The sequence below is a fragment of the Neoarius graeffei genome, chromosome 10, assembly GCF_027579695.1.
Source record: "Neoarius graeffei isolate fNeoGra1 chromosome 10, fNeoGra1.pri, whole genome shotgun sequence".
Classification (NCBI taxonomy): Eukaryota; Metazoa; Chordata; class Actinopteri; order Siluriformes; family Ariidae; genus Neoarius; species Neoarius graeffei.
The window spans coordinates 76,613,289-76,641,096 of record NC_083578.1 but is presented as its reverse complement, the minus strand read 5'-3'; the positions used below and the strand labels follow the sequence as shown (position 1 = coordinate 76,641,096).

At 43.4% G+C, this 27,808-nt stretch overlaps 1 protein-coding gene across 1 annotated transcript in view; it reads left to right on the top strand.

Annotated features, from left to right (window-relative positions):
* The first annotated feature begins 3,584 nt into the window (after positions 1 to 3,584).
* Positions 3,585 to 27,808, top strand: part of rapgef1a (Rap guanine nucleotide exchange factor (GEF) 1a) — a 103,748-nt gene continuing 79,524 nt past the window's right edge. The window contains exons 1-6 of the mRNA XM_060932339.1: positions 3,585 to 3,711; positions 20,659 to 20,807; positions 20,904 to 21,082; positions 22,517 to 22,673; positions 22,780 to 22,871; positions 24,726 to 24,881. Of these exons, the coding sequence (XP_060788322.1) occupies positions 3,684 to 3,711; positions 20,659 to 20,807; positions 20,904 to 21,082; positions 22,517 to 22,673; positions 22,780 to 22,871; positions 24,726 to 24,881 (761 nt within the window). The 5' untranslated portion in view covers positions 3,585 to 3,683. The remainder of the gene's footprint in view (positions 3,712 to 20,658; positions 20,808 to 20,903; positions 21,083 to 22,516; positions 22,674 to 22,779; positions 22,872 to 24,725; positions 24,882 to 27,808) is intronic.

Below are 27,808 nucleotides of genomic sequence, written 5' to 3'. Positions count from 1 at the left end.
TTTTCAGGACTTTCCTGTGAATATAGAGTATTGGCTTCTATGCCAGGATTAAAACACTTGTAGCTTGCTTTTATAGGAAAATAATCAACGACAGGGTTTTGTGATGTGGCCTGAAGTGAAGTGTTCATATTCGCACCCTGAAGTTGATTTTTTTTTCCCAATGACAACACTTAGTGAAATGTTTTATTCCTCTTATACCATTTGACATTTTTTTTTATTTATTGAAAAATGACACGTTGCACTTTTTAAAAATTAATTTAATGATGAATGTTTGTGAAGCAAGTTAGTTCCTGTTATCGCTTCTGTTATAGCAGCAACTGTTTAACAGGCTCTCTTTTTTTTCTTTGTCTTGAAGTTAATTTTTTTTGAAAATGCAGAGAACTATGTCCTGAAGAATTGTCCATGCTGGAAAACTTTACACCTTTGCTACAAAGTGCTTACACTGGAGACTCTCTCTCTCTCTCTCTCTCTCTCTCTCTATATATATATATATATATATATATATATATATATATATATATATATATATATAGGGAATAAGCACAATAATAAAAGTCTTCAAATTCAAATTTATTTGTCACATACACAACCATGCATGCGGCACGGTGGTGTAGTGATTAGCGCTGTCGCCTCACAGCAAGAAGGTCTGGGTTCGAGCCCCGTGGCCGGTGAGGGCCTTTCTGTGTGGAGTTTGCATGTTCTCCCCGTGTCTGCGTGGGTTTCCTCCGGGTGCTCCGGTTTCCCCCACAGTCCAAAGACATGCAGGTTAGGTTAACTGGTGACTCTAAATTGACCATAGGTGTGAATGTGAGTGTGAATGGTTGTCTGTGTCTATGTGTCAGCCCTGCGATGACCTGGCAACTTGTCCAGGGTGTACCCCGCCTTTCGCCCGTAGTCAGCTGGGATAGGCTCCAGCTTGCCTGCGACCCTGTAGAACAGGATAAAGCGGCTAGAGATAATGAGATGAGATGAGATGAGATGAGACGAGACAATCATGCATAGTGCAATAGGCAGTGAAATGCTTATTGCAATGCTTCGTAAGTAGTGAAGATAATACCTTGTAGCTGGTATTACTCTCAGAGCTGATCTTATAGAAAATTAATCAACACCTTATGGCCAGTCAAAAAAAGAATTAATATGATTGATGAGGGCGGCACAGTGGTGTAGTGGTTAGCGCTGTCGCCTCACAGCAAGAAGGTTCCGGGTTCGAGCCCCATGGCCGGCGAGGGCCTTTCTGTGTGGAGTTTGCATGTTCTCCCCGTGTCCGCGTGGGTTTCCTCCGGGTGCTCCGGTTTCCCCCACAGTCCAAAGACATGCAGGTTAGGTTAACTGGTGACTCTAAATTGAGCGTAGGTGTGAATATGAGTGTGAATGGTTGTCTGTGTCTATGTGTCAGCCCTGTGATGACCTGGCGACTTGTCCAGGGTGTACCCCGCCTTTCGCCCGTAGTCAGCTGGGATAGGCTCCAGCTTGCCTGCGACCCTATAGAACAGGATAAAGCGGCTACAGATAATGGATGGATGGATTGAATGGGGGTCGTGGTTGCAATTCATAATTTGACCACAAGATGGAGACAGTGAAAATAATAAGCTCTTGCATACCTCACAGGAATGAACTATTTGTTTTGTGTGTGTGTGTGTGTGTGTGTGTGTGTGTGTGTGTGTGTGTGTGTGTGTGTGTAAGGGACTGGAGTACAATGACTTTTCCTTAATTTCGGGCCAAAATCCAAATTATTCAAAATTTAGGGAAAATAAGGATAATAACATCAGTGGCATATTAACAAGATTAATACCAAATGCAGCTTTTATTGGGATAGCTGCATTATTGGAATTGTTGGGATAGTGGCACAGTGGTGTAGTGGTTTGCGGCGAGGGCCTTTCTGTGTGGAGTTTGCAAATTCTCCCCGTGTCTGCATGGATTTCCTCCGGGTGCTCTGGTTTTCTCCACAGTCCAAAGACATGCGGTTAGGTTAACATGGGGCAGCCATGGCCTGAAGGTTGGGCTGAAGTGCCTATGAGCAAGGCACCTAACCCACAACTGCTCCCCGGGCACTGTAGCATAGCTGCCCACTGCTCTGGGTATGTGTGTGTACTCACTGCTCACTTGTGTGTGTTCACTGCTTCAAATGGGTTAAATGCAGATGAGACATTTCACTGTGTGCTTAAGTCTGTGGTTGAGTATACGTGTGATAAATCAAGGCTTCTTCTTCTTCTTCTTCTTCTTCTTCTTCTATTTATTATCCATCCATACATTATCTCTAGCCGCTTTATCCTGTTCTACAGGGTCACAGGCGAGCTGGAGCCTATCCCAGCTGACTACGGGCGAAAGGCGGGGTACACCCTGGACAAGTTGCCAGGTCATCACAGGGCTGACACATAGACACAGACAACCATTCACACTCATATTCACACCTACGGTCAATTTAGAGCCACCAATTAGCCTAACTTGCATGTCTTTGGACTGTGGGGGAAACCGGAGCACCCGGAGGAAACCCACGCAGATACGGGGAGAACATGCAAACTCCACACAGAAAGGCCCTCGCCAGCTGCTGGGCTCAAACCCAGGACTTTCTTGCTGTGAAGTGACAGTGTTAACCACTACACCACCATGCCGCCCTTTATTTATATTTATCCATCCATCCATTATCTCTAGCCGCTTTATCCTGTTCTACAGGGTCGCAGGCAAGCTGGAGCCTATCGCAGCTGACTAAGGGCGAGAGGCGGGGTACACCCTGGACAAGTCGTCAGGTCATCACAGGGCTGACACATAGACACACACAACCATTCACACTCACATTCACACCTACGGTCAATTTAGAGTCACCAATTAGCCTAACCTGCATGTCTTTGGACTGTGGAGGAAACCCAGGACCTTTTTGCTGTGATCCTGAGCTCAGCTTCCCATCCATGTGGAGTTTTTGCATGTCCCTGTCCAAATAGGTTTCCTCTGGGTTCTCCGGTTTCCTCCTCCCTCCCAAAAAGCATGCATGGAGGTAGACTGTCGAATGTCAGATAAGGATTTGTCAGATAATTAACCGGTGGTATTTGTGTGAGAATGATTGCACCTTGGGCGGCACGGTGGTGTAGTGGTTAGCGCCGTCGCCTCACAGCAAGAAGGTCCGGGTTCAAGCCCCGTGGCCGGCGAGGGCCTTTCTGTGCGGAGTTTGCATGCTGTCCGCCCGGGTTTCCTCCGGGTGCTCCGGTTTCCCCCACAGTCCAAAGACATGCAGGTTAGGTTAACTGGTGACTCTAAATTGACCGTAGGTGTGAATGTGAGTGTGAATGGTTGTCTGTGTCTATGTGTCAGCCCTGTGATGACCTGGCGACTTGTCCAGGGTGTACCCCGCCTTTCGCCCGTAGTCAGCTGGGATAGGCTCCAGCTCGCCTGCGACCCAGAACAGGATAAAGCGGCTAGAGATAATGAGATGAGATGAGATGAGATGGTTGCACCTTTTTGCAGGCAGAGAAAATGTGTCCTGAGGGTATAAAATATTTGTAATATTATTCGCGCGTCATACCAACCGCCAGATGGCGCTGTTTACACTGCAGTCTCTGGTTACACAGTGGACAAAACCGTTCACTCAATGAGACACACACCGAGGAACTCGTCTGCCTTCTGCTAGGATGCTGGAATAACACAGAATCTACACGGTATCTAACATCCAGCCCGTATTTATCTGGAAGATGTCTGGGAAACTCGAAAGTAAACAAGGTAGGAGTGTTTCTCATTCTTCCCTGCTGTGAGCTAACTCATGAATTTGGACAGAACCTGGCTGGAGATGTGACCAGACTGGAGCTCACAGCTAGCGTCTGAGAGCTTTAGAGCTTTTAGCTTTAACCAGAATATCAGGAGAGACATGGAGACACAGAAGACGAGAGGTTTATCAGCTGGTTATTCTTCCCGGCTCATGTTAACAGTTAGACGGGTGAACAACAATGGTTAAACGCTGATTGGTTAGCATTAGCGGTTAGCCGCTCCGCCGGTGGGTGTGGACGGCGGGGCCCTTCACTTTAGCTTAGCTTACACAGCGAATATGAATGACAACCATATATATATATATATATATATATATATATATAAAGCATAGCTGTTTTAATTAAGCTAGTCAGCTATACTAGTAACTTGCTAGTTAATGGTTAGTATTGTGGTTATATGAACATAACGAATCTATAACCTCTTAATAAACATCTTTATTCCGTTTAAAAATAATTTTTACCCAGTACCAAACTTTTTTTTTTAAATCAGATATTTTCCATTTAAACATGCTTATATTATATTATATATTATATTTGAGCTAAATGACTTCCTGCAGTGTCTTGACTGATTCAGAATCCCAAATGACACCTTATTAGAAATAAAGTGCACTAGACAGAGTGTATAAGCCGTTATTCCACACCCTTATATAGGACGCCTAGATAGTGTAAAAGGAACAATTTGGGATTCAGCCTGATAAGAACTCATGGTTAAGAAGTTCTAATGAATATGCAAGAAAATTCTGATTTAAAAAACAAAACAAAACAGGTTACCTGTTTAAAGTTATTTATTTTATTTATTTATCTATTTAGATAGATAGATAGATAGATAGATAGATAGATGCGTTAACTGACCCAAGAGAGAAGAGTCATCAGCATACTCTACATACCTTTACCTTTATTGATGTGTCTGAGTCAAACCATGAGTTGTGTCTCAAGTCTGAGTCTAGTTTTGAGTCCTGGTGCATTTTTCTTTTTTTCACACTTGGATGAGTCAGAGAGAAAGAGAAAGGATTACCTGTACAGCCCTGCTCAAGTTGGATAGGCCATGGAGTATATTAATTTATGAGTGTTTTTTGTTCTGAGTGCGCTCATCCCCTTTTTCCATTCCTCACGCGGATTCGGAGCTCTGAGTATCAGCCGTTCCTGATAATCTTCCCAGAACAACTTTCTTTTAGCTTGCTTTCATGTATGCACTGTGTAGTCTGTTAGAGTTCAAGGCGCCAGGCAGGGCCTGATTCTTTTTGGTGGATTTCATTTGCACTGATCACTCTCAATTGTGGACCGAAACGGCCGGTCCAAGAGCGAGGTCCGGTACCAAGTGAGCTTGAATGAGAAATCAAGCGATTCAATTCTACAACTGGATAGTGATTTTTTTTTTTTAATGAACTGAACCACAATAAACCTTTCTCACATGTGCATGTAATCATTTAACACATGCATGAGTGCACACACACACACATACCCAGAGCAGTGGGCAGCTATGCTACAGTGCCTGGGGGAGCAGTTGGGGTTTAGTTGCCTTGCTGAAGGGCACTTCAGTCATGATATGGAGGGAGAGAAGGAAAGTGCTGTTCATTCACTCAATTCACATTTTTCCTGCTGGTCCTGGGAATTGAACTGGCAACCGTTTGGGCCCAAGAGTCCTTCTCTAACCTTCAGGCCATGGCTGCTCCAGAATTCTGCAAGTTTGGACCAGCAACCCAAAAGAGAAAATAAGTGATGGATACAATAAATATCTTAAGCGCAGACTGCACGTTCTGTACTTGGGTGATCTTTGTGATTTCTACACACACTCGGCATTGTACTTTGATACAGCTGTTCTTGCCATAAATCTGACCAGTGAATAAAGGTACATTTTCGGCCTTTTTTTTTTTCCTTTTTGTTTTGGTTTTTTGAACAGCGTGTAACCAAACAGCCAACAAATCAGAAATATTGGCTGTGTTTACATGCATATATTGTTTGTATTATATTCAAAATAAGTTCATTCCAATTGGCGATTCTGAATGTACCGTTTACATGAAAGAGAGAGAACTTTTATTGATCCCTTTGGGCGGGTTCCCTCAGGGAAATTAATAAATGCCCCCAGTGTGTGTACAATCGGAATAAAATTTGACATGGGTACGGTCTCGCATAGCTAGATTCCTCTCCTTCACAAAGATGGACATGGCGAGAATTTTACCCAATCTTATCATCTTTCTTTAGTTTATTTCAGCACCGGTTGGAAAGAATCCTTCTCCTCGTAGACGTCCTGAACAGAAGGCGAGGACAAGGTAATTTGTTTCGAAATGCCATCCTGGACAGAGCCATATGTTTTGCTGCCTGTTACGAGAGAATTTATCTTGGTACTTTATTTTAAGAGTAATTACAGTTGTCTTATACTTCTGGAAGCACTGTTTGACGTCACGCGCTCTGTTACTGAGAGATTACAAACAAAGCACCCAGACGTCATGACTACGCAAAGGTGTACTGAACGTACACAGAAGGTTACAGGTGCAGAAGGTAATCTGTTTGAGTGTTTACATGGCTGACATAGAAATAATATTTATTTTAAATTTGGTTTACGAAAAGGGTTAAACTACCCCTCTGAAACCGATTGAAATTTCAGTCATTTGGGGCCTTTTTATAGTGATGTTTTTTATATGAAGCATTTTTATTCAGTTTGGGCTTTGAAACCAATTATAATTGGAAGATTGGGTTCCAAGTAAATAAACCCAGCCACTGATTCAAAAGTGCAACCCCGTTTCCAAAAAAGTTGGGATGCTGTGTAAAATGTCAATAAGAACAGAATGCGATGGTTTGCAAATCATGGAAACCCTATATTTTATTGAAAATGGCACTGAGATTTTGCTTTGTGAAAAATATATGCTCATTTTGAATTTGATGTCAGCAGCGCGTTACAGAAAAGTTGGGACAGGGGCAACAAAAGACTGGAAAAGTTGTTTAATGCTTACAAAAAAAACCCCTCATTAGGTTAATTGGCAACAGGTCAGTAGCATGATTGGGTATAAAAAAAAAAGCATCCCAGAGAGGCGGAGTCTCAAGATGGGGAGGGGTTCACCGCTTTGTGAAAGACTGCGTGGGCAAACAGAGCAACAATTTTTAAGAATAACGTTCCTCAATGTAAAATTCCAAAGAATTTGTGGATCACATCATCTATGGTACATAATATCCATTAAAAGATTCAGAGAATCTGGAGAAATCTCTGTATGCAAGAGACAAGGCTGAAAACTGACACTGGATGCCTGTGATCTTCAGGCCCTCAGGAGACACTGCATTAAAAGCAGACACGTGTCTGTAGTGGAAATCACTGTATGGGCTCAGGAACACTTCAGAAACCCATCGTCTGTGAAAACAGTTCATTACTGCGTCCACAAATACAAGTTAAAACCAGATATATCCAGAAACACCACCACCTTCTCTGGGCCCGAGCTCTTTTACGATGGACTGGGGTGAAGTGGAAAATTGTCCTGAGGTCTGATGAATCAAAATTAGAAATCATGGGCACCACATACTCCGGGCTAAAGAGGAGAAGGACCGTCTGGCTTATCAGTGCACAGTTCAAAAGCCAGCATCCGTGATGGTATGAGGGGGCATTAGTGCATATGACACGGGTAACTTGTACATCTGGGAAGGCATCATTAATGCAGAATGATGTATCCATGTTTCAGAGCAATATGCTGCCATCCAGACAAAATCTTTTTCAGGGAAGGCCTTCCTTCTTTCAGCAAGACAATGCCAAACTGCTTTCTGCACATATTAAAACTGCATGGTTCCATAGTAAGAGTCCAGGTGCTAAACTGGCCTGTCTGCAGTCCAGACCTGTCTCCCACTGAAAAGGTTTGGCACATTATTTAAATGAAAACTATGACAAAGGAAACCCTGAACTGTTGATCAGCTGAAATCTTGCGTTAGGCAAAAATGTGACATTTCAATTTCAAAACTACAGCAATTGGTCTCTTCAGTTCCCAAACATTTACAGTGTGGTGGTGGTTAAAAGTAGAGGTGATGCAACACTGTGGTAAACATGTCCCTGTCCCAATTTTTTTGAACTGTGTTGCTGACAAAATTCAGAATGAGTATGCTTTTCAAGCAACAATAAAATTTCTCAGTTTCAACCTTTTTATGTTGTCTTCATACTGTGTTCAATGAAATGTAGGGTTTCCATGATTTGCGAATCATCATGTTCTGTTTTTATATTTGTTTGACACGGAGTCCCAACTTTTTTTGGAAACGGGGTTGTAGTTTCAAAAAGTATTGACGGTGTATTTTATCTTCTCTGGTTCAGACTCTGCAAAAGGATTTTAGGTGTAAATGTGTGACTCCAAGTCTGAGACTTTGGACTAAAGGAACAGTTCTGGTGAGGGCGTAATATATTTCAGACCAAAAATCTTTATAGAAGAGTCGAAGACAGAGTCATACGTCTGAATGAAAGCAAATCTGTTTGTATTTGAATGACTTCCTCTGTTTTTGGATACCAGAAGTAGCTCTTCCTCCTTTTTATTCTTGCTTTCATTCGTCTAGTGGGTTGGCCATTTACTCAGACGTTGAGGAAGTTGGCTTTCGTGGGTAATTTCACCTGTTCGCCGAAATGCTCTTATCAGTCAGAATGATCGGTGATAAGGCTGGGAACTTCCCTCCCTTTTCACCAGTTTAATAACAGTTAGTCATGTATCACAGTCACAGCTGAAAGTTCTATGACGACAGATCTCGGCAGATTCTCGTTCAGAGTTTTAGTTCATGGCCTCGAACTAAAGGTCATGTGTTCAATTTCAGGTAATTGTTCACGTTCTGGCCTAGAGCACTTCAGAGGGACTTCCCTACCACGCTAGCTGCTTATTGTAAAACTAAAACTAAACGTTTTCTGCCGCTCACGCGACCTGATCTGTGTGTTTTTATTGTATAGATGTTCTATTTCCTTTAGCAGTGGAGAACTTGAGGTGTGAGGTGTTGTGCGGGATGCTACTAGTTTAGCGCTCGTTCTCTAAGGTGCTACGTGTGGGCTGTGACTTGAAACTCCACAGAACACCCACACTAACCTCAGCTTAGTTCGCTTGAAAGGGTTGAGGAAATTTCCCCTAAATGGTTTCGTTCACAGTAGTGGCCTCATCAGAACTCAGCTGTGGCCTGTTCCAGCTCGAGTGTGTGAGTGAGCCGTGCCGTTGTGACCATTTCAGTTCACAAAAGAGGATCTGACTGCACAGAATGACCAAACACTCTTCCCTCTTCTCTCTTCCTTTGTGCGTGTGTGTTCCTGAGGTGCATAAAAGGCTGAAATATCATGCCACTCCGAGCGTGAAAGCTGCTCCTTCTCTCTGTTTACATGCTAGGAGGAGTTCTGAGGTACAACCTACAGCCTTTTATGTGGCCGTGTTTGAGTTGGTTATTTCTTCAAAAGGGGTGTAGATCTGTGTTAAACATGCTGAGGCAGACACTTCGAGCGAGCTGTTTACACTCGATTTAACTCGCTGAGCAGTTTCAGTTTCTAACTTAGTTTTGCTGTTTTATACTGCGAGCCGACTGAGAACGGCACAGTCGATCATACATGAATCATGATTTGTAGTTTTTAGCTTTTTCAAATAATGTACAATACTTAACTACGATAAATGTGAGCTTAGATTAATATCTTTAGGTAATTACTGGGGATTCCCCCCCTCCCCCCCGGTTTTCTACCTAATGCAGGCTTTCGTCTAAACGGGGGAACAGGGGCGCTGCGCCCTCTTACTCTCGGCGTGCGCCCCCTTACCGACTCCGTGAAAACATCCCGGCAACACTACGTGACAATGTGTCTGATCATCAAACACGTTATAACTGCTCCAAAAATATTCCAATCATAGTAGATACACCGCCAGACGGTGCAAAAACAATCCGAATTGGCGTTTTCCAGACTGAGGCGCCATGTTGTTTAGTTGTTTACTTGTCGCGGCTGCTCTCGCGAGATTTGACATGGGTTACATACAAGATCAGCTGACCTGTAGAGCGAGATTTCTCGAGACTGAATGACCTTTCACCCACCAGCGCGGGAGCTTTTGAGAAGTAGTTCGCGAGTTGTTTTTGATGACACTTGGGCATTTAAAGATGTCATCCCGCGGCACGAAGCGGAAGAAAGCCAAAGACTGTCCGGGGCAGAAGAAGATTACTTCTTTCTTTTTCAATGTTGACAGACAATTTGTTAAAATTTCCCTCTCAGATAGCCTCAGAATGTCCCATTGGAGCATTTTTCAAAGGCTTTGCACGGCGGGGGAGGGATGGACAACCGGCACCATCTCCCCCCGCTTCGCTCCCTCGCCATGGTGAGCGCCCTCGTACTAAATTTTTCTAGAAAAAACCCTGCTAATGTACAACCCCGATTCCAAAAAAGTTGGGACAAAGTACAAATTGTAAATAAAAACGGAATGCAATGATGTGGAAGTTTCAAAATTCCATATTTTATTCAGAATAGAACATAGATGACATATCAAATGTTTAAACTGAGAAAATGTATCATTTAAAGAGAAAAATTAGGTGATTTTTAAATTTCATGACAACACCACATCTCAAAAAAGTTGGGACAAGGCCATGTTTACCACTATGAGACATCCCCTTTTCTCTTTACAACAGTCTGTAAACGTCTGGGGACTGAGGAGACAAGTTGGCCAAGTTTAGGGATAGGAATGTTAACCCATTCTTGTCTAATGTAGGATTCTAGTTGCTCAACTGTCTTAGGTCTTTTTTGTCCTATCTTCCGTTTTATGATGCGCCAAATGTTTTCTATGGGTGAAAGATCTGGACTGCAGGCTGGCCAGTTCAGTACCCGGACCCTTCTTCTATGCAGCCATGATGCTGTAATTGATGCAGTATGTGGTTTGGCATTGCCATGTTGGAAAATGCAAGGTCTTCCCTGAAAGAGACGTCGTCTGGATGGGAGCATATGTTGCTCTAGAACCCGGATATACCTTTCAGCATTGATGGTGTCTTTCCAGATGTGTAAGCTGCTCATGCCACACGCACTAATGCAACCCCATACCATCAGAGATGCAGGCTTCTGAACTGAGCGCTGATAACGACTTGGGTCGTCCTTCTCCTCTTTAGTCCGAATGACACGGTGTCCCTGATTTCCATAAAGAACTTCAAATTTTGATTCGTCTGACCACAGAACAGTTTTCCACTTTGCCACAGTCCATTTTAAATGAGCCTTGGCCCAAAGAAGACGTCTGCGCTTCTGGATCATGTTTAGTTACGGCTTCTTCTTTGAACTATAGAGTTTTAGCTGGCAACAGCGGATGGCACGGTGAATTGTGTTCACAGATAATGTTCTCTGGAAATATTCCTGAGCCCATTTTGTGATTTCCAATACAGAAGCATGCCTGTATGTGATGCAGTGCCGTCTCAGGGCCCGAAGATCACAGGCACCCAGTATGGTTTTCCGGCCTTGACCCTTACGCACAGAGATTCTTCCAGATCCTCTGAATCTTTTGATGATATTATGCGCTGTAAATGATGATATGTTCAAACTCTTTGCAATTTTACACTGTCGAACTCCTTTCTGATATTGCTCCACTATTTGTCAGCGCAGAATGAGGGGGATTGGTGATCCTCTTCCCATCTTTACTTCTGAGAGCCGCTGCCACTCCAAGATGCTCTTTTTATACCCAGTCATGTTAATGACCTATTGCCAATTGACCTAATGAGTTGCAATTTGGTCCTCCAGCTGTTCCTTTTTTGTACCTTTAACTTTTCCAGCCTCTTATTGCCCCTGTCCCAACTTTTTTGAGATGTGTTGCTGTCATGAAATTTCAAATGAGCCAATATTTGGCATGAAATTTCAAAATGTCTCACTTTCGACATTTGATATGTTGTCTATGTTCTATTGTGAATACAATATCAGTTTTTGAGGTTTGTAAATTATTGCATTCCGTTTTTATTTACAATTTGTACTTTGTCCCAACTTTTTTGGAATCGGGGTTGTAGTCTTGGCTGATCCGTACCCACCACCCAGCTCTGCCCTGTCACATGAAAGCTACTAACCAGAGAGGGTGAAGGTTGGTAACACGGACTTCCTTTGAGGCAAGTGAAGCAAGCACTATCTGCCCTCTTCTGCCTTCAGTACTGTGCAAAAGTCTGAGGCACATGTAAAGAAATGCTGGAGACCAAAAATGGCTTAAAAATTACTGTAAACAGCAGTAAGCCATAATAAATGAAACAGTCAGTATTTAGCCTCGGTCACAACCGGCCGTACGTGCTCCTACGGCCGGTCTACGTGTAAAAAAACGCATGGAAGGCGCGCGTGAAATGCACGGAGGGCGCGCGTGTGACGTGCTGATTTTCGAGCCGAAGACTGGCCACAGACCGGCCGCAGAGGTTCTTTGTCATGTCAAACAAACTCTATGGGCGCTTACGTTTTTTTCAGGTTGCAAGACAAACTTACGGCCAATGTGCGTCTTTCTCCACGAACAAAAAAAACCGCAGCGATTTGGGAAACGCCAAAAATCGCACGGCCAAAAAATCGTACGTCCGGTTTTGACCTAGGCTTTTGTTGTGAGACGACCCTTTGCTTAAAAAAAAAATAGTAGGGGAAGCCATGGTCTCATGGTTAGAGAAGCAGCTTTGGGACCAAAAGGTTGACGGTTCGATTCCCTAGACCAGCAGGAACGGCTGAAGTGCTCTTGAGCAAGGTACTTAACCCTCAACTGTTCTCCAGACTGCTCTGGGTATGTTGTACGTTGCTCTGGATAAGAGCGTCTGCTGAATGCCTGTCATGTAATGTTTCGGGTATAATTAGTACAGTTTTATAAGGAAATGAGCTGTAGGTTTTACTGAGCATCTTACAGAACTTGCACTAAGTATAAAGAAAACGAACGTCCTTGGCCAAGATGTCATCTCCGCACCCTGCATCTCCATCGGCGACTGCACTCTAGACGTGGTGGAGGATTTCACCTACCTTGGCTCCATCATTTCTAGCAGTCTCAACCTAGACACAGAGCTGAACGCTAGAATCGGGAAGGCTTCAGCAGCCTGTCAAAGAGAGTGTGGGGAAAACTCCATGCTCACCATTAATGCAAAGATCAAAGTGTATCAAGCCTGTGTGCTGAGCGCACTGCTGTATGGTAGCGAGAGCTGGACCCTATACTCCCGCTAGGGCTGTGCCGATAGACGATGCCGTCATCCATCACGATGGAGAGCCACCGTCGTGATACCACGCCCCCTCCTGTCATAATCATGCATATGCGGTATCATCTGGGCCTATTTAACCTAAAAAGTATTTTCTGGACTATAAGCCGCTACTTTTTTCCTAGGTTTTGAACCATGCGGCTTATACAAAGGTGCGGCTATCCTGTGGATTTTTCTTCCACCGCTAGGGGCGCTCTAACCGGAAGTAGAATCAAAAATAAGATAGACGAAAAATCAATGCAAAGAAGAATTAGCAGATCTTTAGCAGATAGAACACGCACGACAAATTACTAACTGGTAATTATTTTCAAATCCAGCGAAGATGATTAAAGTGACTTGTGGTTTCAAACACAGGAGAAATGAAGGTAAATAAATACCGGTTATTTTCTCTTGGTTCTGTTCCGTTTTAATCAGCAAAGTTGCTGCCGTGTTAAAAGGCACTGTTCGGAAAGAATCTGTTCAGGTACATACATGTACATTTACAGTACAAAATCGTTCTGTACATGCAGTAAATATCTCATTTTTCAACATGGATATCTGCGGCTTATAGCCCGGTGCGGCTTGTATATCTTTTTTTTAAAAAATTTTTTTTAAAAATGGAGCGGATGCGGCTTATATACAGGTGCGCTCTATAGTCCAGAAAATACGGTAGTTTTTTGTTAGTTTAGTTAGTTAGTTTTGTTTAATATGTAAATATATTATATAACATATAATTATAAATACATAATTATAGAAATCATTATAAAGTAATATCCTATTACTGCTTGTTCACGTAGGCTATGGTGCAGGGACGTGCTAGTGAACATAACATGTGGTTACACAAATACAGTATGCTACTAATAATAAATTTTGACTTCATTTTTTAGCCTACACTATACTTTTAATGTAAAATTTGTCATGTTCAAACAAATAGCCACTATTAACGACTTTAGTCGGGAAATATTGCACCCCAAACGGCAGTGAAGCGCGGACTTTGGCAGAAGTCAAATAACTTTAATCTGGTAAATAGGCCTACTTTCAGACACAAAATGGTCCACTCTAAGCCATAATGTCAAACCAAATGGAAGAATGAAGGTGATTCTGACAAATGTAAGGACAGTAAAAAAAAAAATTAAATAATGATTTGAAAAGCTGGTGCAATAATTCAAACACTAATAAATTGGAAAAATTAGCGCGTTCAAGTGCGCACTAAAGGCCGAAACGCATCTTCAATTGATATGGTGTAAATAAACAATGAGTAATAGCTTAAGTGTAGTTTCTTCTCATAGTTTGAATACTAGTCTTTCATTGTTAGAGCTGATTAATATCTTGCCGTGATCAGTGAGTGCTCGGGGAGGTTCATTTCCACCTGCGCTTGGCGCAGCTCATTTCCCCGAAGCCAGCTGTGCGCAAACGCAGTGTTGACTGCTCGGCAAACTCCAAACGCTCGGTCTGTACTGGCCCTCTGTTGCGCAAGCGAGTTGGTTATGGCCAGGTTCAAATTGTGCCCAAAACAACTTAACCACGGCCATTTCAATTGCCTGATGGCTGTGACAATATTCGCCCCGTTGTTATGCAGGCGATCTTTTTCTCCTCTATTTTCCATTCGGCAAGTGTCTCACGCAATGCGTCTTCTAAATTGTCCGCTGAATGTGTCTCTGGCATGAAACTCGTCTGCAGGCATTTGGACTGCATTGCCCACTCTCGGTCCACATAATGTACGGTAGCTGACATATAGGGCATCATGTTGCTGCTGGACCACATATCCGTTATCAAGGCCAAATGTTCCACATCACCTCGCGCTTTTTTTTCTTTACGTGCCAAAGCCTCGGATGAGTATCTAATACTTTTAATAATAATATATTTAATAATGTGGTATTAAAATCCACCCCCCCCCCTCCCCACGATATGATCGTCCATCACGATGTTTGCACTGTAAACATCGTCGATGCCAATTAAGGGGACATCGCACAGCCCTAACTCCCACCAGGAATGCAGGCTCAGCACCTTTCATCTCTGCTGCCTCAGAAGGATTCTTGGTATCTCTTGGCAGGACCACATTCCCAACAAGGATGTCTTGGCACGGGCGGGAACTCTCAGCATGTTTGCCCTGCTCACAAAGAGACGCTTGCGTTGGCTCGGCCATGTCACCCGCATGCAAGATGGCAGAATTCTCAGACATCTTGTACGGTGAGCTTACCACTGTCTCTAGACCTACAGGAAGACCCACACTCCGCTACAAAGATGTGTGCAAGCGGGACCTCAAAGCGGGTGGCATTGAACCAGCAGGCTTTGAAGCAGTGGCAATAAACCGTAATGCTTGGAAACTTGCTGTTGAGACGTCAGAGCGGAGGAGAGAGGAGCAGTGGGAGGAGAAAAGAGCACGAAGACGTGAGCGAGCAGAGTCGGCGCATTCGGACGACACCGTCTTTACCTGTGGTACTTGCAACAGGACCTGCCGATCCAGGATAGGGCTCTACAGCCACAGCCGGCGCTGCAATTCCATCATAGACTAACTTTAAGGCACAAAACTCCATTGTTCCTCGAGACAGAAGGATGCCAATGCAATAAGGAAATGAGCTGTAGGTTTTACTGAGCATCTTACAGAACCAGCCGCAGTTCTTCTGGACACTTTGACTGTCACACTCGCTTCTTCATTAGGGGTGTTCACACGGCAACTTTTACTCCGGTGTAGCACCGGGGCTGCCCCGGTAGAGCGTTCACACGGTACAAAGTTATAGCGGTGTAGCCCCTGAAAGCTGCTTAAACCGGTGCAAATCTAACCCTGCTCGGGAGGTGGTTTAAGAAATTTACTCCGGAGTAAATGCTAGTTTGCGGGGCAGCACCGATATAAAATGGGACGTCTGAACGCTACAGGGGTAGACTCGCTACGCGTGAGGAGAGTTGATTACATACGGGCATTGCATAATTTTGCATCCTGGTATTTTGCGCTTCCAAAATGGCGAATATCAACAACAACAGAACTGCGTGTCTTCCAGTGTTGCCAGATTGTCAGTTTTAAGTGCATTTTGGTGGATTTGAACATATTTTGGGATGGAAAAAGTCAGCAATATCTGGCAACACTGGTGTCTTCATCCACGTTGTTTTCCCGGCGCTTGATGATGCCATGACAACCGGGAAAAGGAAGTACATTTTCACGCATGCGCATATTTCATTTCCGCATTATTACTATCGGAAATGATAGTAATAATGATAGGAAATGATGATAATAATAAAAGGAAATTATATCAAAACTTTATTACTATCAAAGGAAATGATAGTAATAAAGTTTTTGCTACTATAACACGGTCGCAGAAACTGCCGTGTGACCGCAAGTGGGGCTGCACCGGTGCTAACACGCTTCTCTCTAGTAAGCAGGGTTGTGACGTGTGAACGCTCCACAAAATTTACACCGGTGTAAGATATATCGCAACAAAATACATCGGTGCAGCATCGATGCAAATATGTGCCGTGTGAACAGGGCTATTTTGCACCAAAACCCAGCAGCCTTCATTATGTTTTTTTTTTTTTTAATCTGAAGTTTTCTTATGTAACGTGCTGCTGAGATACAAACTTTTTTTTTTTTTTTTTCTGTCACATTTTGTGCTGGAGAACGAACGTTTGGAACTCTAAAATGTTTTTGTACTGACTTGATAATGTAGAAGTCATAAAATAGTTTGTCTATTAAAAAAAAATAGTGCCGAAAACTTTTGTACAGCTGTATATGAGCTCACAGGCACCTGCTATTGGTTAATGTTGCTGTTTTTGACGGGAGGGAGAGAGAGAGAGAGAGAGAGAGCGCATGCCATCCCTCCCATGTAATTTTGCTCTCTTGGACTGTCGGCCACAGATTGCTGTCTTCATCAGGATTTGAACCTTGTGAGCTTTTCCGTTGCACCATTCAGGAATGCATTTATACACTTTAAAAAAAAAAAAGTTATCCTTAATTATTGTGACTATGGACGAAAGATTTATTCATGTGAGCAGGCTTATAATGTGTCTGAAATAATGCTGATTTCTGTTGAAAATGATACCTCTGCTTGTCCTGGGTGTTTGAGTTACTAGAGCCTCCGATTTTCCGTTTCAAAAAACGTTAAATTCCGTTTCAGAGAATGGCTAATTCCATTTCAGACAATTTGTTTCAGTTATATGCTCAAATGACAACTAAATTGGCATTTTTTAGATTTTCAACATATAAAATACATAATTCAGAATCAATTCTTAAGTGCATGTAATAAATGCATGACATTTTATGTTTCAGGTAACTGGTGTTGGGAGGCATCTGCATGTTTGTTGTCCTTGTGCATCTATCCCTGTAATCCTGTTTTACTGGCCTGCTGTAGTACAACTTCATATAAAGCTTTAAAGGAACAGTCCACCGTACTTCCATAATGAAATATGTTGTTCTCTGAATTGAGACGAGCTGCTCCGTACCTCTCCGAGCTTTGCGCGACCTCCCAGTCAGTCAGACGCGCTGTCACTCCCGTTAGCAATGTAGCTAGGCTCAGTATGGCCAATGGTATTTTTTGGGGCTGTAGTTAGATGCGACCAAACTCTTCCACGTTTTTCCTGTTTACATAGGTTTATATGACCAGTGACATGAAACAAGTTCAGTTACACAAATTGAAAAGTGGCAATTTTCTATGCTATGGAAAGTCCGCACTATAATGACAGGCGTACTAACACCTTCTGCGTACTTCGACAGCGCATTGATACCTTCACTCCTGTTTTTTTTTTTCTCTCCCCCGCCCCCCCTAACTTCCGTCAATACAACCAACGTGACCACCAAGACAAGTAGCCTGCACTCCTTGGAACACAGTCTAGTCAGGGGGGCGGGGGAGAGGGGGGAAAACAGGAGTGAAGGTATCAATGCGCTGCCGAAGCGCGCAGAAGGTGTTAGTACGCCTGTCATTGTAGTGTGGACTTTCCATAGCATAGAAAATCGCCACGTTTCAATTTGTGTAACTGAACTTGTTTCATGTCACTGGTCATATAAACCTATGTAAACAGGAAAAACGCGGAAGAGTTTGGTCGCATCTAACTACAGCCCCAAAAAATACCATTGGCCATGCTGAGCCTAGCTACATTGCTAACAGGAGTGACAGCGCGTCTGACTGACTGGGAGGTCGCGCAAAGCTCGGAGAGGTACGGATCAGCTCGTCTCAATTCAGAGAACAACATATTTCATTATGGAAGTACGGTGGACTGTTCCTTTAAACTTTCTGTACACAGTCTACACTAAATTTCACTTCACTGAAAATGTGTTTTTCATTTATTTAAGACTGTAGTTAATTAGTGCTGTTAACTTGATTGTTGACTGGCTCCTGCTATTTTCTTTAAGACTTTATATTGTATATTAATACTTGTATGGTTTTCCTTACTCTTTATACATGTACATTTAAATAAAACAATCTGTTATCATTTTATCCATGTTTTTCAAACTTTTGTTCGTTGTTATGCTTACAATGTTTTCAGTGCAACGACAGGTCTAACATAAAGTGTGACAGTGTCCATTTAATATATACTTTAAATGATTCAAATTATTTAACAGTTAACTCTATTAGTTTAATTTACATTTTGCCTGTAAATTATTAATTTATTAATGCACAAGTCCTCAAACTCTTTATATAGAAAATCATTCTTTGGAAAAAACTTCTTATTTAAGAACATAAACCATTAAATCATGAAAATAATCAGTTGCTATTATATAATGTTAAACTGAAAAGCCTTGGTGCAAACTACTAATGGAAATCTGACCTGTTCAAAATCTGCCTTCAAGATCACCATTATAATACAGCATTAGGAGTTCCTTTGTGCTTGAAAATATTCCGTGGCCACACATTAATAACGCATGGGAACGAGATCCTATTCCGTGGCCACGACTTGTTTAATGTGTGGGAATGAGATGATGATTAGGTGGCCACGAATTAATAACGCATGGCCACGAGAAGTGTTAGGCTACGTTCACACTGAACGCAGGCTGAAGTGACTCAAATCCGATCTTTTCGCCCATATGTGACCTGTATCCGATCTTTTATTGACAATATGAACGACACAGATCCGATTTTTTCAAATCCGACCCAGGCCGTTTGGATATGTGGTCCTAATTCCGATCCCTATCCGCTCTTTTCATATGCGACTTCAGTCTGAACCGCCAGGTCGCATTCATCCGACTTACACGTCATCAACAAGCCACAAACGTCACTATTCTGCGCTGAAGTAGGCGGCGGGTCTCTCAAAAAAGTTACAACAACATGGCGCATAATCACGGGCGCAGATAGAGGGGGGGACTCGTCCCACCCAGATTTAAATTCACCTCGTTCGGTCCCCCCCCACTTATAGGGAGGAAAAAACGTCTATGCTGTCTTTCTTTGCATAAGGCAAACCTCACGGAAAAATCAAAAGACTAATTACCATTCGGTTTATTGAGGTGCACAGCAGTGTATACATAGTTGCAACAGCTCACATAAAACAAAACAAAGACTGATATTCGGTTGGTTGAACTGCGCAGACTGCACAGGTTGCGAGCTCGAGCTTGGTTGCTATGGTTACTAACAACAAGTTTGACAGGCATATCGGGGTTGGGGTTGGTTTGCTGGCAGCTTTGTCCCCCCCAGTTTTTTGTCCCTCACAGTTCAAAAAAACGTATCTGCGCCCCTGCACATGACATCAATGCGAGGGACGCTTCGGGCTGTGAAGGTTCTGAATCTTCTCAATGGAAGGACGCAGAGGTTAGGGAGCTGATTTCCATTTGGGGGGATGCAGCTATTCAAGCTAGATTGGATGGGTCATACCGCAACCGGGCGGTTTTACTTCCGTAAACACTGGCCATGCTCACTGCGTGTGACGTCGTCGTATCCTGCAATGCGCATGCGGAACACTTTTAGGTCGCTTTTCGTTCATACTGAGGATCACATACAAGTCGCATATATTTGTTAATGTGAACGACCTCACAAAAAAATCGGATTTCACAAAAAAATCGGAATTGAGCATTAAGCCTTGCAGTGTGAACGTAGCGTTAGTCATTTCATCACTGAGACTGTTGACTTTCTGGCATCAGTAGCTTCAGCCGCAAATATGGACAAGTTTGATCTGATTTCGTTTTATTTTAATCTAGGAATGAAATGATATCTTTAAATCACTTGCAGTTAGACATGGAGTAATCTATTAATTCGGCTGCTCAAAAAGCACAGGCTCAAACGTAGACAATATGCTGACCTTGGGGAAGTTATAGATTTCATCATACAGGATAAATCCTGTATTTATTGCACAATTGACGGCCGCTCCAAAACTGGACATCATCCCATCAGGCTGGAACTTGAATCATCTCGTGGCCACGCGTTATTAATTCATGGCCACCCAATAATCATCTCGTTCCCACGCATTAAGCAAGTCGTGGCTACGGAATAGGATTTCGTTCCCACGCGTTATTAACTCCTGGCCATATATATATATATATATATATATATATATATATATATATATATATATAATATATATATTTTTTTTTCACCCATGTCACCAGAGGGGCTCCATAGATTCCATTTCTGACCCCAGTTTCCGCGATTTCCATCCGTTTTCCGCGATCGCGGAAAATCGGAGGCCCTAGGTTACTGACTTCTCTGCTCTTATTGGATATTGTTTTCAGTATAACAAAACAATCCTGAAGATCCATCACTGTGCAGCCTTAATGAGACTTTCTTGTTTGTTCCCCCTCTTTTTTTTTTTTTAAACTTCTGCTCCTCTACTTCTCTCTCTGTCTCTTTACGCCTCTCAGACTCCCAGCGCTCCAACCTACAAACCTTCACAATGAGGCTAATAGATAGATTTCACTCCCCCAAGCCAAAAAGAGTACATTCATCAAAGAAAGCATCAAAACCTTCGATAGAGCGAATTGTCAAGCCTCCTGAAAAGCAAGAAACTAAGGTAGCTTTGGATGCACTGCATGTATAGTCTGGCAGTTGTGATCACTTTTGCACTCTTTGCTGACCTGTAATCCCCCTCTACCTTTTCTGGGTTCAGCATCTCAGTCGGTTGGAAGAGAAGGAAAAGGAAGTGGTCAGTGCCTTGCGTTACTTCAAGACGATAATTGATAAGATGGTGGTGGACCGAAAAGTTCTGGAAATGCTTCCCGGCTCCGCCAGTAAAGTGTTGGAGGCTATCGTGCCTGTCGTGCAGATTGATCCCAAGATTCTGAAAAGGTAAAACAAAGCCATATTCAAGTCCGCTTCTGTTCTAGTTTCTTAAAGGTATCTGATAGAGGCTTTGCACCGTCACATGACTCCATAGCAATGGCAACTACGCCGCCATGACGGGGGGGGGGCACGCTTGTAGTGCATCATCCAGCCAAGTTAGTCATTATTGATCAGAAAGTTTTGCTGCGTTTTTGGATGTGCAAATCGTTCTGAATGAAACAAAGACATCAGATTTTTTAAAATTTACCAAAAGTAATTCATCGGGGGGGCGGCACGGTGGTGTAGTGGTTAGCGCTGTCGCTTCACAGCAAGAAGGTCCGGGTTCGAGCCCCGGGGCCGGCGAGGGCCTTTCTGTGCGGAGTTTGCATGTTCTCCCCGTGTCCGCGTGGGTTTCCTCCGGGTGCTCCGGTTTCCCTCACAGTCCAAAGACATGCAGGTTAGGTTAACTGGTGACTCTAAATTGACCGTAGGTGTGAATGTGAGTGTGAATGGTTGTCTGTGTCTATGTGTCAGCCCGGTGATGACCTGGCGACTTGTCCAGGGTGTACCCCACCTTTCGCCCGTAGTCAGCTGGGATAGGCTCCAGCTTGCCTGCGACCCTGTAGAACAGGATAAAGCGGCTAGAGATAATGAGATGAGAATTCATCGGGGGGAAAAAAATAGAGAAATTTCTAAACGTAGAAGGGAAAAATGGGGAGGGAACATTCAACAGGACTCGGTGTTGAACGGAGAGATCAAAAACCCTATGGTATGCTCACTTATTTTCTCTGAAAGTAAGACTCCCCCCATCCCCCCAAAAAATTTCAGAACTGCAGCAAGGTGCTCATTCTTATACAGTGACGTGAACATGAGCAACACAGCGGCGCGGCTCGGCTCGACACGGCCTCACCTTCACGGAGACTTAAAGTGCATTTACATTCAGGTATCCCTCGGAGTGTCTTGTGCGCACTCTTGGAACCCAGGTCCTTATGGGAAACACCTGATACTGATTTGAGCGCAATCAGCACACGTATGTAAGGAAGCTGTTTTCACAGAGACTTCGCAAGTATTCTGTCAGGTATGTGGCAGTAGAAGGGTCTAAGTGCAGGACGAGTGTATTAGCAGGCGTGATATTTACGAAACCGAAAGCAGAGTCATAAACATGGCTACAAACAAACGTTATGATAATTCACAAAGCCTCTGTGTCCTTATTTGCGTGTGCTGATTTGACAGTGCAAAGCCTCTATTTTGACCTTAATTTTTCCCATATTAGAGGCCCTCGGATATGTCCGAGTCATCTGTTACAGCTGTGCACCACATGCTGTTTGGACCAACGCCACAAATTCCGCACTCGCATATGATTGATTGGGGTTTTTTTTGTTGCTCAGTATGATGTCTGTATGGCTATATTTTCTCCCGCTCCCTGAGGTATAACATTTTGGAGTTGTTTTTTTTGTGCAGTTCCTCCGTGTCATCCTGCCTCAGCCGAGTGTATCAGAGTCTAGCGAACCTCATCCGCTGGTCTGATCAGGTGATGCTAGAGGGAGTGGACCTGGAGGAGAAGGACACCGTTGCAAACGTTACCAGCATTATCAAAGCAGTGCTGGATGGGGTCAAGGTAATGCGTCACCATCATCTCTCTCGCACCTGAATTGTCACTTTTTTCTACTCTTTTGTTCTGGTTTGGTACAGGCACTAATGGTGTGTTGTCTGGTTTCCTGCAGGAACTGGTGAAGCTGGTCTTGGAGAAACAGCAGCTCCCCTCCCCAACATCACCCACAGCCAAAAGTGTCCCATCAATCATCAGCCCAGAGAGGTGAACGATGCCAACACACTACAGGCTTGTTTACAGTGCCCTGCATAAGTATAACCCTGAATATACCACAGTGAAGCATGGTGGTGGCAGCATCATATTGAGAGTTACCCTTGGCCTCCTGGTTGCTTTCAAACGAGGATTGTCAGGATTTAAAGCTTATAGTCCCCAATGATGAGTCTGTTCATTCCTCACATGTTGTGTTAAAGAAATTCTGACTTTTTTTTTTTCCCTGCTGGTGATGATTCCCTTTGTGAGGGTTTTTTATTCAGGGATATAGAAATGGGTTCCGTCCGTCCGGTCACGTTTTCGTTTCCGGGTCATATCTTTAAAACTACTGAAGATACCTTCATGAAACTTTTGTAAACATATCAAGTAACCTGTGAACTGGTGCCTTTTGCTATTTTGGATTTTTTTTTGGAAAAAAAAAAGTATTTTTCAAATTTTTACATAAATAGATTTTGACTTAGTTTCTAAGAGCAATGTTCATTTCCGGCGCATATATCCAAAGCTATTCATGATTTTAGACTTATACCCTGTCCACACTAGGGATTTTGTACCGATACGAAACTACTTTCGTACCGCAACACCTGTCCACACTAGCAACTATACCGGTACTGTAGCGGTATAACTGTATCGGTACGAAACCCACAAATGTTTCGTACCGGTACAGTATTGGTACTGTAGCGCTTCGCTGTAGTGTGGACGGATGAAGCGGTTCTGTATTGATACAAATATAATGCGCAAAGTCACACACCTCAATCGATGTCTTCGCTGAATAAAATAGTGAAGAACGGAGATTCGTTTTTCTTTCTCAACTGCCTCGCGCGTTTTGTACGATTCGACTGAATAAATGACCACCAGAAATATTACAGACTGTACATTGACAGCAACGTGCGTGTGGTTTTTGTTTCATCCGCCATATTCTTGGAAGGAAGTTACTTGGTAACCACGGAAACATTTCACGCACGCGCATTTCAACTACCGTGAAAGAAAACCGCTAACATTTCTCTCTAGTGTGGACAGATGCACTAAACTGTACCGGTATACTTTGTATTGATACAGTTATACCACTATCGTACCGGTATAAGTGTGAACACAGCATTAGAGACCAAGTTGTTTCCAGAGCAAAACTTGAACACTATGAGCGTTATGGTCTTGAAAGTTGGTATATGTGTTGATTAAGTAATGTATATGTGCCTTTTGATAGTAAGAAATGTCTCATCTCATTATCTCTAGCCGCTTTATCCTGTTCTACAGGGTCGCAGGCAAGCTGGAACCTATCCCAGCTGACTACGGGCGAAAGGCGGGGTACACCCTGGACAAGTCGCCAGGTCATCACAGGGCTGACACATAGACACAGACAACCATTCACGCTCACATTCACACCTACGGTCAATGTAGAGTCACCAGTTAACCTAACCTGCATGTCTTTGGACTGTGGGGGAAACCGGAGCACCCGGAGGAAACCCACACGGACACGGGGAGAACATGCAAACTCCGCACAGAAAGGCCCTCGTTGGCCACGGGGCTCGAACCCGGACCTTCTTGCTGTGAGGCGACAGCGCTAACCACTACACCACTGTGCCACCCAGTAAGAAATGTGAGAAATTTGAATTTTTAGCTCACCTGGAACAAAGGTCGGATTGGTTTCCTGCAGCAGAACTTGAAAAATAATATCTTGAAACTTGGTATACAGGGTGAGGGATATAGATGGCTGTCTTCTTGTTCATAATGAAAATACATCGTCTAAGCATCTGTTATTTATCTTTCTGTACTTGTATAGGAGGAATTGTAGTGCACTGGAGTAATTGAAGGCCCATTGTTAACGCACTAACACGATTGTGGTCGTTACAGTGTTCCAGAGCCTCCTGTTATAGAGACGGAAGACGAGAGCTCGACAAACTCCTCTGCGCTGAGTCGTTCCACCGAGGCCCTAACTGACGCCCCCTCCGCCGAAGAAGTGGCGCCTCCTAAACCCCCACTCCCTGGCCTCAAAGTGCCCGAGCATTGGTAAGTGAGCTGGCTCTGGTTCGCAGCTCCCACTGTCTCTCGCTGTCTGCCTGTGAGAAAAGTGCCCGCTCCACTGCCGTTGCTTTCCTTGGCGTATTTGGGCAGATTGCATCGCCAAACATGTTTGCCAATGATCAGCGGTGTCGTGTAATTTTTAGTTTCTGTTTGGACGCTCACTAAGAACTTGTCGGTTTCACTGGATGCAGCTCGAAGCGAGGGACGCTGTGGCTTTCGCTATACCCGAACTGTGTTTTCTGCTGATGATTACATAGCACTGTCGCTCGAATCAAAGTGTTTACAAGAAGTCTAAATGGGAAGGTGTGAATCAGGCTGTTATAAATAGGGTGTTTCTTTCGAGCTTGTGTCTTTTGTAGGGCTGCAGAGATACATGACTACATGTTCTCCACTTCCTCTGATAAACTGTGGTCTTTCAAATGGTGTGTGTGGTTTTTTTTTTTTTATAAATATGTTGTTCTGTAGCAGAGTGTGTCTTTCTTATAGAGGTTTTCAACCCATGTGACCGTTGCCATGTCAACAAGTAGCCGGCGCCATTTTGACTGTCACAAATATGGCGACTACCGGTAGCCAGGCTTTCATCTAAACGGGGGAACAGGGGCGCTGCACCCTCTTACTCTCGGCGTGCGCCCCCTTACCGACTCCGTGAAAACATCCCAGCAACACCATGTGACAATGTGTCTGATCATCAAATACGTTATAATTGCTCCAAAAATATTCCAATCATAGTAGATACACCGCCAGACGGTGCAAAAACAATCCGAATTGGCGTTTTCCAGACTGAGGCGTCATGTTTAGTTGTTTACTTGTCGCGGCTGCTCTCGCGAGATTTGACATGGGTTACATACAAGGTCAGCTGACCTGTAGAGCGAGATTTCTCGAGACTGAATGACCTTTCACCCACCGGCACGGGAGCTTTTGACAGAAGTAGTTCGCGAGTTGTTTTTGTTGACACTTGGGCATTTAAAGATGTCATCCCGTGGCACGAAGCGGAAGAAAGCCAAAGACTGTCCGGGGCAGAAGAAGATTAGGCCAAATAAAAAAATTAAAAAAAAAGTGTGTTTCCGGTAACCCGACTGATTGAGAATTTCCGCGTCGAAATTGCCGACCGTAAAGTTTTTATTACAAATTTCCCTCGATATTTTAGTGTAAGCGGCGTTAGTTTGTCATAATTTTTTGTTCCAACGCATTCAAGTTGTGAAAGAAACGATAAAAAGTAAAATGTTTCGCCACTTCTATCAGCCCTCCTGCATAAACTGAGCCGAGCCGCCATTTTGAATCCTCATTCAAGGCTGTAATGCAAATTGCTTCCTTTTCAGTATACAAGTGCACTTCCATGGCAGGGAAAAACACTACATTTTGCCGCCTGTGTAGTCCCCTATTTATACAAATAGGAGTCATTCAGGATTCAGCCATGTTTTTGCTCGACCCAAGTTCTGCAGTAGGCTAGGCGAGGCCGTCTGCTTTTAATGGAAGTCGCCTAGCCTAGGACGTTATTTTCACGTTATTTCTTGATAAGGTGTTTTCACGTTATTACATGAAAATATCATGAAATATCGTTTCCGTAGATCATAACTCGAACTCTCGCGATATTTTTTTTTTTTATTCGTTTAAAGATTTAAAACACTTATTTTATTATGATGTGTGGTATAAAGGATTCTGTGCCAAAATACTATTTTGTAAGATGTTTACTTGTGTTAATTTTTTCGAACAAAATTTAAAAAAAAGAAAAAAAAAACCTTTCCTACCTACCGACCTTATTTTAGTATTTCATGTTACCGGAAACACACTTTTTTTTTTTTTGGCCTTACTTCTTTCTTTTTCAATGTTGACAGACAATTTGTTACAGTTTCCCTCTCAGCCTCAGAATGTCCCACTGGAGCATTTTTCAAAGGCTTTGCACAGCGGGGGGGGACAACTGGCACCATCCCCCCCCCCCCGCTTCGCTCCCTCGCCATGGTGAGCGCCCTCATACTAAATTTTTCTAGAAAAAACCCTGGGTAGTGATACACTGTTGATCATGACGAAGTCTCATTGTCGAGTATTTTATCCGGCCTAGATGACGCGAGTAAGAAGCGATATCACCAGAAAATCAATGATGCTGGTGTACGTGATCCGTACACGTTACCAGGCTATCTTTTTCTGGCTTTGCAGCGCGGGTGATCTTCCTGACCTGCAGTCAGGCGTGTGGGAAATACCACGGAAAAAACATAAAAGAAAAAGTAGCGAGATGCAGAAAACACCTTCACTATCCAGCGACGTAGGGCATTTACAGGGCGAGCAGAGGGAGAGGTATTTGCAAAAATTGAGGTTAGCAGAGGCTTAGAGAACGACGTTTACCTGCTTCCACCAGGATTGTTCACTGACGTACGGAAGTACACCAAGCCCTCGTCTTTACCTGACTTCGGCCCACATGATCTGTATACCTATGTCGTTAAAAACCAGGCTGGGTAACATGCCTACATCAGCGGGTCGTCCCTGGAGCCGGTGGTCGCCATCTTATTACAGCTAAGGTTTGTTCATATTTTCATTTACTTTCGGTCCTCAGGATAAACAAAATGTTTAAATAAATGTCATTGAAATAACTTCTTAGTCTGTTGAGACATGGCCCGTTATAAATTTGCTGTTACCAGGCAATGACCAAGAACTGTATTATTAGGGTCGGTGTCTGTGTTGTAGCAGTGCACTAGCAGCTAGCTGTTAGCACTAGCTAATGTCAACATCATCATAGCTGGTATGTTACTGTAGCAATGTTTACGTTCAGTCATTTGGATGACTGTTAAAACCTTTCAGTCTCAAGTTTTTCCTTTACTGGATTTACTAGTTTATTGAGCTAGCGCGCTCGGGCAGGCTGGGAGCGAGCGCGCTAGCTCAGTAAACTAGTAAATCCAGTCAAGGAAAAACTTGAGACT